The sequence below is a fragment of the Acanthochromis polyacanthus genome, chromosome 6 (genome assembly GCF_021347895.1).
Source record: "Acanthochromis polyacanthus isolate Apoly-LR-REF ecotype Palm Island chromosome 6, KAUST_Apoly_ChrSc, whole genome shotgun sequence".
NCBI lineage: Eukaryota > Metazoa > Chordata > Actinopteri > Pomacentridae > Acanthochromis > Acanthochromis polyacanthus.
In genome coordinates, this window is record NC_067118.1 from 34,311,178 (window position 1) to 34,327,364 (window position 16,187).

Below are 16,187 nucleotides of genomic sequence, written 5' to 3' on the forward strand. Positions count from 1 at the left end.
CGGTATGTGTACTCCTAGAGGCGTAAAGTGAGTTTCCTAATGAGACATAGCTCATAGAGTCCAGTGGGGCTTTCCTTTGCATGGGGCCAACCACCACAAACAAGTGATCAAAGTGCTGAAAACACCGCTGAATGTCCCGGATCTTTAAATAATTTGTTAGCTGGATTGACCACTACAATGTAATGAATTGTGGAACACTTACTCCTTGTCTCATGAGCATGTTGCTCGCCGTTGTGTTCATTGCAGAAGCTTTATAAAGCTGCCTCAAGGTAAATGTTTAACTATCAAAAGTGTCTTTATATGTATTTTTATACAGGTGTCAATGTGTAACATAGTTAATGTGAATGAACCTGAATATCTTCTGTACATATATTTTGTTTCTGAGAGAAAAACGAACGAGACGATACAAATGAAGAGCCATAAAACACAATACATCCCTCTTTATCTGGTCATTTATTGCTTCTCTCCTGACCGTATCATGTTTCTTTCCCCTCCCCACAACCCAGTCTCCTGCTCGTTACACAGTTCAGTCGGAAGTTTCTCTCCTTCACTTAATGTGGAAATAATGATTATCATCCCCTTCAAATAGTAACACGGATTCACAGACCCTACGATACACTGAATACTTAAGTTAGTTTAAAATACACAGCTGGAAGTGGTGATGTATTGTCTCCTTATGATTCTTTTTTTTTCTTACAAATGGAAGTTGTCTTTGTACAGTTAACTCAGAGAGCACAGATGGCAGCAAACGATGGCCAAAAGGCTTTGCCACATGTAAACGAAGACAACACTGCCAAAGTTCAGCGCACACTCCTTTTCACAGGCACCTGCACACGCCCCCACACACACGTACGGACACATGCGCACAGGCATGCGTGCATCTACACACGTACACGCTGAGAACAATGCATTGTAGCAGCAGACATAAAGTCTTCCGTTTAAAAAGGTTCACCCGAATCTTTTAAAAGCAAAACGACATAATGGCTTGGGACAGATGAAGCTGTGGAAACCTGGACAGAAAGGCGTGGAAAGGGAAGATATTGCAACTACACCAGACACGTCACACTCACAGGACGAGACAGGACAGGACAGCACAAAGGCAGAGGGCAGAAAGAGAGAGGGGAGAGCCAGCGAGGTAGAGTCAGAAAACAGAGCAGAGGGTATATCAGCCTGTGATGACTTATGGTTGCGGGTGTGTTTCAGTTCTTCTCCGATCTAATCTTTGGTCCATTTGTCCAGGGCTTTTTCATACTTTTAAAACTGTGGGGTGTGTAACTAATCTGCGTTTAACCCTCACCAGCTCAGTGTAGTGTGTGAGTGTTTTGTGTATGTGTGTGCTGATGTCAGAGGTGACACGGCTCTATGTTCTGCAGAGCTCAGCTTGTCAGATGACACTCTCAAAGAGAAGTGTACTCTTGGTGCCTACAGGGGGCAGCAGTTTGGCCTCACTCTCCGGGGCCAGGTACTCCAGGTGATGTCTGCCCCAAACTGGGGTGGTCAGATGCTGCCACCGCTGCAGAGAGAGACAAAAACAGAGGCGTGATGAGCTCTTTGTTAGATAAAGGCTTCAGCTATCTTAGTAATGATGAAGCCACCTAACCAAATAAAGGATATGACGGGAAGATACATTCCGACTGACTTATCAACAACTATGCACAAAAACAAGCACAGGGGAACTGATATGAATGCATACAGTTGCAAGCGGGAATACTGACCTCCCGCAAAGATCCTTTGCAGCGCAGAAGTTTGTAGAGAACAGTGAGTGGTATACAGAGCATAGAGGACAGGGCCAGCGCCCAGCCAAGTGCTTGACCCCACGCAGGGTACGTGTACACCGTGTTGTAAGTCAGGGGCTTGTAGTTCACCACGTGGAAAAGGAACAGTCCCTATATGCACAAAGAAAATGATCAGCAGTTTGCAAATGGTAGTGGAAACATACATTTAAAAAAAAACAGACAGGGCTGCACATACCACACAGACAAAAGGTGTGACGTAAGACCAGCACCACTTCATGTAGGGTAGGGGCTGATAGCCAATCATACGAGCCACGTCGTCCATGAAACGGTCTGCGCCTGACAGGGGTGGCATAACGTGGATGTGACTATGCACTGAATCGAGCAGTTTGTATTGTTTGTACTGTAATTGTTTGTACTGTCTCACCATAAACCCATGCAATCACCACGCACTCCCACAAGGCTTGCCACAACAGAGTGATGCCACTGGCAGAGTAGTAGTCAAACAGCTGGAAGACATACATCCCTCCCTGACAGAAGCAGTGACAGTATTAGAACCATCCTGTAAAAAACTTAATGTGTTTCCTGTTTACAGCTTTCATCCCAGATCATGTCTGGAAATGGCTAATTGTTCTAGTTATTATATATTATGATTAATTACAGCACAAGTTATCAAAAAAATATCTTAAACATCAAAATATAAAACATTTTTACACCTTTGCCTATAGTCGGCCTACAAGATTGCTGTGCTATGGCGAGAAAATAACAGTTGTCCACCTAAATCTGAAGAAAGAATCTAAAAATTCCCACTGTACCTCAGTGACCATGGACATGTCAATAAGGAAGCAGATGACGCAGCAGATGGCAGCTACCACCTCTCGCCGCAGGGAGCCCATGACAGATTTAGGGGGTAGCATGTCCATGATTCCCGTTATCAAACCTTCTACACCTACAAACTGAAAAAGAGAGAAAGCAATATGAAGGAAAAAGTAAGAGGCAAAGGAGAGAAAGTGGACAAAACTGAAACATGTCTCTGTGAACATTTATCGTTCAGATATTACTGGACTTGGAAACAACACTCTGGCACTCACCAGATGATAAAGGTTTTGGATATATTACATAGCTGCTGCTACTCAATCACCTTCCCTTTCAAACAAACAGCATGTCAGATACTGAATTGCACGTGAGCTTGACATGCAATTCAGATTTTGCAGAAGAGCATATTGGCCCAAACCCACTTCTCGACCTTTCTATGCAGCAATGTTTATGTTTATCTTCCCAAAAAACATATTTTGGCTTCTGGAATGAGCTTCGAGGATAACAGCTGTGCGGTTATTTTTACATCATTTAACAGAAATGGCAGTGTATTTATAGGCAATGCGGCTATGGCAGCACAAAAAAGAGAGAGATGGATAGAGAAGAAATGAGGGAGAGAATGGAAAGTGAGAATAAATGAATGGATTGGAGGGGAGACAGGCGCTCTCTGTGTGAATCAGACAGAAGCTCATTGACAAATCTCTGGGCTGTAAAACAATGGATGTAGGCACTGGCTCAAACAGACACACAACAAACAGGCTGCTGAGAAATGTAATGCTAAAACTGGACGTGACGTTTTCAGGCTGTTTCTGTCACTCTTGCGACCGCAAGTAAGACAGAACAAGGAATGTAGATTAGCTATATATTCTACAAAATATATGAACGCACTACAGAATCAATATACAGAAAGCAGTATTATCTAACATTTGCATAGATATGGTTAAAGTGGATACAATAAAGCAAACTCAAATGTGGCTACTATCAGGATATTACCTGACTGTCCAGGCCCAGTATCAGCAGCATAAAGAAGAAAAGTGCTGCCCAGAGCGGCGCCAGAGGCATCAGAGTCACAGCCTTGGGGTAGGCTATGAAGGCCAGGCCTGGACCTGCACATTGAGATACAGTCAGAAATATCAAACTAGTGTGGCTCTCACTGTCAGTACTTAGCTCATTACGCTTGATTTTTTTTTATTTGCCCATTCTTACCACTCTCAGCTACCTTACTGATGTCCACTCCTTGCTCTGCAGCCATGAAACCCAGCACAGAGAACACCACGAAGCCGGCAAAGAAACTGGTGCCACTGTTAATGAGGGCCAGCACAAATGCATCCCTACAGAGAAACACAGAGACAGGCAGAGGAATTGAGAAAGAGCAGGGGGGGAAACAGCACAGAAAAAGCCACTGTGAGAAAAAGCATTCTAATATGATGTAACATGAGGCTCCAGTAACATACACAAGACAAACACTGGCTCGGAGAAGATGGCCTGGGATGGTAAAGAGAGGATCAATAGCAATTTCTCTGAAAGCTGCAGCTGTCTTTATAGTTGGCAGGTAGAGAACAGGGAACACATAAGTCAATAGGAAGTCTACCTCAAGGTCTGAGAGGAGAGAGGATAAAAGAAAAAAATCCTTCTGATTACTTGCTATGCATATGCCGTGTACGCTGTACATGACATTACAATAATAAATAAATTAGTACTATTGAGAGACTGAATTCTCATCTAAGTATGAAGTCAACAACATCCCTACAATCTGTCTGCAAAGTGAGGACTGAACTTCTGTTTATCTTGACGAGCCCAGTCGAGTTGGCAACACAAACCAAGAATCCTGGCTGATGTGAAGAATGTATAAACAACAGTTGCATCAGGATGGTTTTTATCACACTGTTATACAGCTGCATTCACCAGCAACCTCCACGCAGTCAACTGTCAACATTCTCTTTCAGTCTGAGGCAGTACTCAGAAGGCTGCGTATGGATTTAGATAGTCACAACAAGTGAGAGTAAGTGACTGTGCTGAGAAAGCAGCCCATTATGAGGCCATAATCACTGAAGAAGACTGAAATTCTATGGTCATACCAACAGCCCTTGCATACTGTGATGCTCATCACATGCCGGGAAAAAAAGCTATTGGATACTGAATTGACAAACAAGGTAAACTAAGCATACCTAACCCCACTTAGCTTATAAAGTTGCTGTATAGTCTGCTTAAGCATCATGAATAGAAGATCCAAACACAAAAATAAGCTCACACTGGAAAAAAAAAGTATTTTAGGAGGAAATAAATCTGGAATAGTTCAGTTAAATGCAGAATTCAATAACACAGGAGAAGTAGTTACCCAGACCAACAATAGGGAAGAGATGGGTCATTAGTTGGGCTGATTTATAACTCATTCACTTTTGATTAGACGGCTGAATGGTTGCTGCCTTCAATCTTACTCGGTGAACACACTCAGGACTGGGTGAAGCTGGATTTACGATCTGTCTGAACTGTATGTCAGACGGTCGGATAGCCTCCAAAACCTCCTTCCTCCACACCTCTCAAAGGGTGTCTGTGGCATCCATCACTGCTAAGTTTCTGACAGGTACATCCACTGTGCTTAGTGAGTGATCAGTGTGGAGGCAGGAACACAAAGTGGACACCAACTTCTTAATCACAAGGATTTCTGTTAGATTTTGTTGATACAAATAAGAGAGAACACCATATATGCCTTTAAGGAGAGACTGCGTAAACAAAGTGTGCCACTATCCCAACTTGTCACTGCATCAAGGCAACAAAGACACAAAATTCCTGGAGAGAAACTGGAGCTTGTTCAAGACAGCCACAGTCACATGAGAGCACACCCACTGAGAAATATTGTAACACTACTTTACAAAAGGTGTTAATTTTTGCCCAAAAAGACAGCAAATGGGACTTTCAAGTTGGAAACAGCGGTTAACACATTAGCATGCAAAATTAGCAGCAGTAAAGTGTCAAACTGGGTTTAAGATATTTCACTTTGGACCAATGTGTTAGACCAACAGATGGACAGACTGATATTGTGATCCACTAAGCCACACAGCCAAAATGGCTTAAAAAAAGTCATAAGCTCTTTGTTTTTAAAGCAAGTCAATCAAAACCTGAGTGCAAAAGTTTCTATATATAAGTATAGTTTATGTATGAACCCTGCTATCTACTTATAAGCATCATGCTATGTGTGTGTGTGTGTGAGAAAAAGAGCTGACATACCTCAGAATGTGTACTCATCATTAAAATTCCAAGTAAGGTCAAGGGAGAGAAAATATCAGATAGCAGGATATTCACGAGACGTCTCCAATTATGGGCATTCCAAATATGCAAGTAAGTGCTGAGATATACCAAAACAAAGTCATTATTACTGCGATGGAGCTACCAACCTCATGAGCGTCTTAAAAGGTTTACATGTCCGTCTGTTTAGGCTAAACACATGCTGGCTTATCAGCCAAGGGCAAAACCAGCAGGTCAGCCGACGGGCAGTAAAGCCTTTCAAAATGCATAATGTAATGTCTGCTCAAAAACAAAAATAAAGCTGCTACATACTCAGGACTTATGGAGGCCTTCCTGGCAACCCATTCACTTCTACACTCAACAAAAATATAAACGCAACACTTTTGTTTTTGCTCCCATTTTTTATGAGATGAACTCAAAGATCTAAAACTTTTTCCACATACACAATATCACCATTTCTCTCAAATATTGTTCACAAATCTGTCTAAATCTGTGATAGTGAGCACTTCTCCTTTGCTGAGATAATCCATCCCACCTCACAGGTGTGCCATATCAAGATGCTGATTAGACACCATGATTAGTGCACAGGTGTGTGGTTACAAGTGGTCTGCAGTTGTGAGGCTGGTTGGATGTACTGCCAAATTCTCTGAAATGCCTTTGGAGACGGCTTAAGGTAAAGAAATGAACATTCAATACACGAGCAACAGCTCTGGTTGACATTCCTGCTGTCAGCATGCCAATTGCACACTCTGTCAAATCTTGCCACATTTGTGGCATTGTACTGTGTGATAAAACTGCACCTTTCAGAGTGTCCTTTTATTGTGGGCAGTCTAAGGCACGTCTGTGCACTAATCATGGTGTCTAATCAACATCTTGATGTGGCACACCTGAGAGGTGGGATGGATTATCTCAGCAAAGGAGAAGTGCTCACTATCACAGATTTAGACAGATTTGTGAACAATATTTGAGAGAAATGGTGATATTATATATGTGGAAAAAGTTTTAGATCTTTGAGTTCATCTCATAAAAAATGGGAGCAAAAACAAAAGTGCTGTGTTTATATTTTTGTTGAGTGTATTTTGATCAGGGGTGGAAAATATTTTAAATGAGTAGTGTGCAGGGAAGTCGTTGGGCCTATTTAAGTGTAATGGTCACTGTGAAGTCCAGAGAACAGCATAGTCCTTGTAATAAGGCAATAATGAGAGTTGTTTCTAGGAGAAAAGGAACTGATGTTTCTGGTATTTCATGTGACTGTTAGTAAAGGCAGAGTGAGATATGCTTCTTCTCTCACGGTGTGTGCGGTGGAAAAACTGTCTGCTTCTGGTGGAATATATGCGTTTTCAAGTTGTGCAACAGAATGCAGAGTCAGGCGGTGACTTTGTGTTGACACTGGCCTCCTTCCAGTGATAGTGGCGTCTCATTTTATGTTGTGTATAAACTCACTGGTAACAGTTGTTATGGAAGCGGTTGTAGCTGCCCAGTGCAGTCAAGGCACCTAGTCCGATGGCATAGGAGAAAAAAATCTGAGTGCCGGCATCAATCCACACCTATCATAAAGAGAAATGTGTGAGCAATGCTTCACATTAGTTTTGACCTAAGTCTTCGAGAAGTTGCTTTGAAAATCCGTCATATTTCCTTGTAACTACACTGCTACAGAAAAATGTGCACTGTTGCCAAATGCGAATGCAAAAGTGAAACCTGTGCTTCTCCAAGTTTGGACCAGTCTGGTTTCAGGTAGTAAACAATGCCATCCAAAGCTCCGGGCAGAGTGACTCCGTGGGCCAGCAGAACAACCAGAACCAGGTAGGGGAACAAAGCTGTGAAGTACACGACCTACAGAGAGATGGATAAGGAGAGCTGTGAAGTACATTTCTGGGTAATGTTTGACCAATTTACAGGATATTCTTTGGGTGGGGAGGTGAAGTTTGAGTGCTATGCATTAACTTGCATTAAGTGACAATAGAAAACTCCACAGTAAACACTTAAACCCTTCATATTACATGATGTAAGTACATAAAAAGATGTGGTTATGCTATGAATTTAACAGACTAGCTGGAAAGGTTTAGTGCTTATCAACATGGTTCATCAGCTATGGTCAAATGTAACTGCACCTAAGTATATTTTTATCACTTTGATTAAGCAATTACCTGCTTTGCAAATACTCAAGTCATAAGTAGAAGCCCATTAGGTCCTTCCTGTAGTAGATGTGTAATGGGTCATGTTACTTTGAAGAAAAGGTAGCCTGTAAATGGAAAGCCAGACAATTTGTAAACCTCCTGCAATAGCAGGGGTTTTTGGCAGACCTTTTCAGAAGGTAGTCTTTGTCAAGTTATGCTGAGAAAGCCACCCCCTGCTACCTAGTAGAAGCATCAAATCCCAGCTAAATCAGAGTGGTAAAAGCAAAGTAGCGAGAAAGCACATATTTGCCTTGATCTAGGGTGAACGTGGGCACAAAAGCCCCTTTCCAGCTTTCAAACATCTACATGGTGGAAAGTTAGTAATCGGCTTACAGCTGGCTGGTTCAATCTCTTTCATTATTTTTTCCCTCGCTCTATGAGCTTTGGCTACTCTGGAGACACAAGTATGCAAACACAGACATCCCCACATGCAACAAAATAAGGACGTGTTTTTTATGTCAGCCTATCAGAGCACACATATATAAAAGAATGAGGAAATGGCCACTCTGAACAATGTGTATGTTTAGCATAACACTATAAATCTAGGGATCAGTGGAAGATTATAGTCTGATGAAACACAACAACAGAAATGAGCAAACATTCAAATAATACACGTGTGCTTATACTGTGTTCATATGTGTTTCAGTCTAGACACTGATCCTCTCACTATGCTAAAGCTGATTTGGGGTCAAAGGGCAAAATGCTGCAGTTATTTAAATCTTTGAATGAAGCCATGCAAATATCAGTCTGCCCTCCATAAACCCAAATGGTGACATGTGACATTATGCATCATGAATTGAACAGCCAGAAAATGCTTTACCTTGCCAGTAGATTTAACTCCTTTCCACATGCAGAAGTAAACGATGATCCAGGTGGCTATGAGACACAGCACCATCTCATAGCTTATGTCACCAGGCTCATGTAGGCCTCCAGACAGACGGAGCACTTTGCGTCTGGAAAGAACAACAAAAAAGTGTGGCCGTAAGAAACAAACAACACACACGTTCATCAAAACCAACAAAAACACAAGCTAAATTTTGCATTTGGCAAAAATGACCAGTATAAAAACTTAAGATCCTTAATATGAGGGATTGACTGAAATGGGTTTTCTAGGACCGATACCAACGCCGATATTTTTGGAGCGATATGCATTACATGTAATATTTTAATAGCATGTGATGGCAGAGAACCTGTCATTAACATTGAAATAGGAGTGATTAATTAGGATGCTCTCTGTTTATGTGAGATCAACTGAGATTAATCAGTTTGTCTTCTGTAGTTACATCTGCTGTTCTTCTGTTTTCCTAATCTGTCACTGTTCTATCATTTTTACTGTCCACTAAGGTTCAGAACTTACACTGTTAGTTATTGTTTTCCACACACTTTCATTGTAATTTGTGGCCGCCTTCTAACTTAAATGTTAGCCATTAGCGTAGCCTTAGCCACTGTGGGAGTAGCTAATGTACTGTTTTGTGGCAATGGCTTGTGTTTCTTGTTCAGTTTTTGCAGACTTTGCTTGAGAGATATTTCTGAGACCACAGAGGGACTACAGACAGAGAAAGAAAAAAGCATCAGACCTGAAGGAGCTACTTTGTCAACAATCTGTCAGAAATGTAGGGATACCAATAATTGGTAAAATGCCAAATATCGATTGTGATAATAGAGTAGGATGATAATTGGCCTATCCTACTTAATATTTAGATTGTGGGTGTATTCAAGTCTTTATCACTTTGAGTGTATTTTAAAGACTGCGACACCTATTTAAGTCAATGAATGACATACTCCCAGAACTCGATGACCGGGGAGCGCATGCCCTCAGCCTCCATGCAGCTGCCATTGAAGAAGATCTGGGCTGAGGACAAGTTCAGCGGGGACGCGGAGGAGAGGAGGTTGGAGGGGGTGGCAGCAGATGACAGCAGAGCAGACTGCGCGGCGCTGCGGTTGTGGCAGGCGCGTCGGAAGTCCTGCGTACAGTTTGGGGTGTTCCAGGGATGTCCACAGGTGGCCCAGGGCAGTGGGTTTGTGAAAGAGTGGAAGAGAAAGTAGAGGCCCCACACCAGGATCATGACGTAGTAGGTGTTACAGAAGAACACTATGACCATTGAGGCCAGGCCCAGACCTGACAGAGAGAGAGAGGTGTATGGGTATAAAACTTGAAAACTAAAAGTGACAACTGGATTAAAAAATGTCTCATCTTCTCTGCATATTCCTGCAACACTAGTGTACACAGAGATATGTACCTTTGAAGAGGGGTGCGATGTTCCAGGCAGAGACCCCTCCCTGCTTCATGAACTGTCCCAGTGCAATCTCTAGGAAGAACACTGGGATGCCCCCGATGAACACAATCAGCAGGTAAGGGATCAGAAAAACTCCTGCAACACACATATTCATCATGTGGTATCTGAACTAGCAGGCGGGCAGAAAAATTGTTTCCTGATGGCCAAAGATATTGCAAAAACAATGACTGCCCCAACATATAGAATGAAAGCACTGGCATGGATTGAATAACTACATGGATATGCATTTCTTATGATTTTATGCATCATGGTGTGATTAAACTGAATTATTTTAACATCATTTTGTCTATTATCATTTACACACAAAACAAAAAGAAAGACACAAATATAGGGAGAGGCGGCCATGGAAAGAGATCTACAAATTTAGATAAAACTACCATGATAATATTACCATTAATATTACATTAAGCTATTCATATTCAAACTAATTACATTTGTGTTTCTTAGTGCTGACTTATTAGGACCAGGCTCTTTAAATATGTGCTGCTTTTACAAGCCGTGTTACAGCAGTAATACTTGAACAGACAGAAAATCAGATGCAAAAGTCAGATTTAAAATTTGCAAGTGCACGAGCTGCACAAACACAGACAAGCATGGCTCTTAGCACTCCACAGACCAAGAAACAATCTAGAGGAGGTGGAAGCGTTAAAGGACAAAAGAGGGAACATCAGGAAAGAGGACAGACAAGTCCACAGATAAGAGACGCATTGAAAATCTATGTGGGAGATGAGACCGCATTGTCTCCCATTCCACAAGTGCTTGGACATTTTGGCAAGCACAATATTGTCCTTCAACTTGAAAACTGCATAATGAGGCGACAGACAAAGGGCTGTCAATGGAGAAGGGAAGAACACAATAGACTCAAGCAGGAATTATTAGTCCTGATCGAGACATCTAATACCTGTTTCATTTTGATTAGCAGCAGTTGGCCCAGAGCAATTGGTCTGTGCTTTTCTATAAATAATCTCCTTTTGGATTCTCTTACAGTAGCAGATGCTTGCTCCGATCAGTAGAAAATACATGAAAAAGCAGCGTAATGCATTTAAATCGCTAAATCCAAGTGCAGTAATTTGGTTTGAATAATAATATAGCTGAGTGATGCCACCACAATGCGCAGATGGAAGGGAGTCACATGACCAGCTATGACGCAGAGCAGAATAAGGGTATGAAGCAAGGAGGGAAACATGGATAGATTGCAGGAGAGGCAGGGAGAAAAACTGGGACGTCGAGGTAGAGGAGGTTCAACAAATAACAAAAATGACAAGGCGTTGACCTGGTTGCTCTGCAACAATGCCATTGCTTCACATATTTTCTTTTTTTGCCTCATTCAGTTCATCATTCTCTATGTCATTCACTGAGAGCAGAGGGCTGTAGCCATATAAGGAGACATTCGTGAGTCTAAGAGAGAAAGGGGTGGGTGAGCGAGAGAGATGCAGAGAGAAAGACAGAGAAGGGGAGAGAGATGCAATGAAAAGAGTGAATGGAATGACTGGAGAAAATGCTTTTGCTGACATACCCCAACATATTGGCCAAATCACCAAGGAACAGCATCTTTAATAGGCTTAAATAAATCCTCTGTAATCATAAATGGACCAGACACATCAGACCTAGCAGCTGAGTTACAAATAAGTAGATGAGATTTGCAGAGCATTAATTCCATGCTTTTACAGTTCGTTCACCTATTACTGTCTCCAGCGGACTGTGACCTTGTTTCAGAAACAAGCAGGTCTTTCTAAAAGCCCAGAGCTCTTATCTGATACCTTTGTCATGTTATAAGGTGTACCCTGGGTTGGTCAAGGGTGTACGCACTGTAGCGGATGTGACTGTGCTGACGCAGAGAAGACAAATGGGCACAGTCACAGAACGGTTATTGTGTGACATATCCATATGCCTCCTTATCGGGAGGAGGGTGGGAGAGAGCACCTTTGTGTGCCTCAAGAGCGCTGGGCAGGAGCACAGGGGGTGGACTGTGTGAGGCAGGCCATTGTTACATGATACCACAAGGTGGGTATCAGAGCCACTGGTCACAAGACACACACACATGAGGGAGAGGGAGGGCTGGACAAAGAAACAAACACACACACACACACACACACACACACACACACACACACACACACACACACACACACACACACACACACACACACACACACACAGTTCACATTCAGCTTCATTACAACTGAACATCTCATAAAAAAACAGAACAGTGGGTTGGGCAGAGATAAGGAAAAGTCAAGGACAAAAGCTGCAAACAGGTCAGGTTACTGTTGGGCAAGTTGGCATTGATAGAAAAATAAGGGATATGTGACTAATAATGGCTCAAATAACCTAATATGTCAATGAGAGCCAGAGCAACACCGTAGTGCAACTTGCACTTAGTCCGTCTGTTAAGCCACTGGCAGCTGCAATAAATGAAGTGAAATCACGTGGGGGAGTCACAGCTTTGGAGCTACGTGTTCACAGCCATGCGGGACCTGCTTCGTCTACCTTTTATGTCTATTACAGCATTACCTCTCACCATGCTGCCTTTCACTGCTATCCTTCTGTTGGAGTTACATAACGTGTTTAATACTGACTATAAAATAAAATACCATGGTGATGCTGAAGTTAGTGAAATGTAAACGGCAGAATTATTCTTTGAGTACAACTTTTCTCTTTACCCTGAAGATTTTCTAGAATTTATTTTTCTGAAAATGCATAATGTATTCGAATAACAAGGTAGTGGTAGCTCAAAATCTTTCTGTTTTGATGTTTCAATTCTATATTTTATTCTCTTTTAAGAGCACTGCGGAGATCAGCCTGTTGTTTAATACTCAAGACCCGAATCTCATTTTGTTTTTGTGAACAATACACTTCTTCACCAACAGAACTCAAGACAGTTTGGATCAGCACATGGCACATGAAAAGGAGAAGTAGCTCGCACACTGAAGTCTCCAAAATGCTAAAATTTTTACTGTGGCAGACAACACACCAGGTGACCCTCAAAGCTGTGACCTCTCAGATTTACCCATAACAGCTGTCACTGCATCTACCTTTCCAACATGAGGGTATTTCACTCATTATGTTTGCAGATGACACTGCCATTACCGCCTAAATTTTTCAGCAATGATGACGGACCATGGGGATGACACATTTAAAAGTGAAACTTGTCATATGCTTATTGCAATTGTGCTCATTTGTGTTGAAACACAAACTAGATGAACCACACAGTGCTCCTGAGGCTCACCTCCTCCGTTCTTGTAGCAGAGGTACGGGAAGCGCCACACATTGCCCAAGCCAACAGCAAAACCCACACAGGACATGATGAAGTCCATCTGTCTGGTCCAAGTTTCTCTCTCCACCACTGGTACTGCCACGGCTCCATTTCCAGTCCCCGCTGCAGCCCCGTCCTGGGTCAGCGGTGGGCCAGCCCCTCCGCCCTCACTACACCCTTGGCCCACTCCAGGCACAGGTACGAGGGGACGAGCCGACTCGCCGCCCTCCTCCTCAGACAGGATCCCTGTCTCCAACTGGGGGACACTGATTTCACCTGGACAGAAAAACAACAGTTCAGATAAGAAAGAAGACAATAGTCTGAGGAAACAAAGAGACAGGAAAAGGAGCCGGTATGGCACTAGTAAAATCTTCTTTTCACAAAATTCTACATTCAGTATTGCCACTCATTACTGAAGTGTACACATTCAGAACTTCACATCACGTGTCAGCAATGGAGACAGTTGATCTCTTGGACCACACTCGTGCTGAATGGAGAGAAGCTTCCCATTCATTGCAATACTGTAAATACCCAGTGCAACTGTAGCCAATTATTACAAACCTTAAGCAGCGACAGGATTGAAACACGTCTCATTCACATTTAATAGATTGTATTTATAATGTGAACTGCCCACATCCTGTTGCAGCTATATTATCATGCCTGAGCCCTCCCCCGATGTTCATTCTGTCTGTCTCTGTCTCTGTCTGACAGAGTGATTAGTGTGCTGCGGTACAACACAGCAGAGAGAGCCGCCTCAAGGTATATCTCAGGCTCCCCTGTTACTCACAAAGCTTTAATTTCCTCTCTTTCACGTAAACCACTGAGCAAACGCATGCAGACTCCCAAACACAAATAAGTGCAACGTGTCACTTCGGTTAGTGCCATTCCAGAATATTAGTATGAGGCGCTCTGTGCTGGATGCAAAGCAAGGCAGATCAATCCAGATCAGAGCAGTTTGAGGGGGTGTGTGAATGGAGAAGGGGGAAAGAGTGGGTAAGGTGAGGGATGTAAGCATCTACTGAACAACTCATTAGAGTAATCCTGCGGTTTAGCATCATTTGTGAAAGGAATACCTGCATGTGGTGTTTGCTTCTTGCTTTTGTTCCTTTGTTTAAATTGTTAATAATAAGAATTTGCTGGCTCAAGAATAAAAGAGACACCTATTGTTCTGGGGAACAAACGGGGTGCATGTCAATGAGATAAAATGCTAGACACTTAGATCCACGCAGGTAGACGCATATACAGGAGTTGCCTAATTTTACAATCAGGGCAAGGTCTGCCAACCTGAATGATGATGTCCACATGATACCGATAAAAAACTTGTCTATTTGCAGATCTCCTGTACTCACCAGGAGTGACACCTGCTCAGCAACATCAGCTTCAAAATGACTTGAGGCTGTTGAGAGTCACTTCTGGTGCCATGTTCCCAGTGATGTATCATTGTGTATGCATGATGTAATGAGAAATGCAGACTGAGGCATGCTATGTGCAGCTGCAACGTCAAAGCAGTGGTTGGAAGCAGAGATGCTTTCATTCACCCCAGCTTCTGTTTAGCTCGTGGTTGAATCATATGGTACATAAAGGAGTCATTATCAAGCAGTGGAGGTCATACGTCACACTCACCTTGGCTGTTCTCTTCCAACTCAGGTGACATGTTGTTGGGTAGCGGCACAAAAATATATATTATTAGGGTTTTAATTTAAAAAAGCAAGCTGGCTGTTATAATTTAGCCAGGGGGCAGTCGAAGTTTAATAAATGCCTGGCTAAGAAGGCACCCGGCGGGCTCAGAGAGGCAGACGGAGAGATGTAGCCACAATATACAGTGCTCCAGTTGTCTTTTCTTGATTCTCTGAGTTTGTTATTTCTCCCTCCTTGATTTTTTTTAATTTTTTTTCTTTTAAAAAAAGGAAAATCGCAGTTTTTGTGATTACCACACGTCGGAACCCCTCAGCTCAGCCAAGAGATGGAAACAAATTTCACAAAGCGCCGCGGTCAGTTGAGCCGTTGACGGAGGAGATTCAAAAGCAGTCGACGAAGCACTTGAAGGTAAGCCTGAAGAATCTCATGGATAACAGTTAAACGAAAATGATACTGCGCCTCGGAGTAAAGATGCTTTGGGTTTTTTCTGTCTTTCTCTCGGCAGCCCGGTCAGAAGTCCATGAACCTGTATGTGATGCGGCGGCTCGACAGACGAAGAATGTGATCCTCTGCACGGTCCGTTAGCTGTGACGGACGCCTCCTCTCCCCGCCTCCTCCCGCTGCCGGCCAACGTGATTGGCTGAACGGAACCCAGTGCGGTGCGCACAGCATCAGCAGCAGTCAAAATGAGAGGAGTCACAAGGATGGGTTTATTACACTGCTTACGTCCTTGACCTGAAATCCCACAAATAACTGCAGATAGATGCCTAAAGCGGTGTCTGAGTCGCTCTGTCTATTTGCTGCATATCTCAGGGACTGTATTTAAGGGATCCAGCCTGGAGAGCAAGGCGCCCTATGGCACAAAGGTGGCCTCCACATGGCTCCCAGACAAATGGACTATTACTTTACCCACCAAATCACTTTATCTGTAGTTTTCTGAAAGGCTATCCACCCCTACTACTGCTTGAACAGTCGCATAAATGTAACTGGGAATTTATGTACCCACAGGTACATAATTAGCCCT

The 16,187-nt window shown here is 42.9% G+C and overlaps 1 protein-coding gene across 1 annotated transcript; it reads right to left on the bottom strand.

The window, feature by feature from the left end:
- Positions 1–434: 434 nt before the first annotated feature.
- Positions 435–15,761, bottom strand: si:ch211-117c9.5 (sodium- and chloride-dependent creatine transporter 1). The gene is made up of 14 exons (XM_022214672.2): positions 15,149–15,761; positions 13,499–13,801; positions 10,213–10,344; positions 9,755–10,091; positions 8,793–8,925; positions 7,494–7,628; positions 7,239–7,342; positions 3,756–3,880; positions 3,543–3,655; positions 2,549–2,689; positions 2,161–2,263; positions 1,972–2,072; positions 1,716–1,886; positions 435–1,513 (listed from the first exon to the last, which is right to left on the bottom strand). Exons 1-14 carry the CDS (start codon positions 15,177–15,179, stop codon positions 1,385–1,387), a joined length of 2,058 nt encoding a protein of 685 aa, XP_022070364.1. The 5' UTR covers positions 15,180–15,761; the 3' UTR covers positions 435–1,384.
- Between the last annotated feature and the right edge of the window lie 426 nt (positions 15,762–16,187).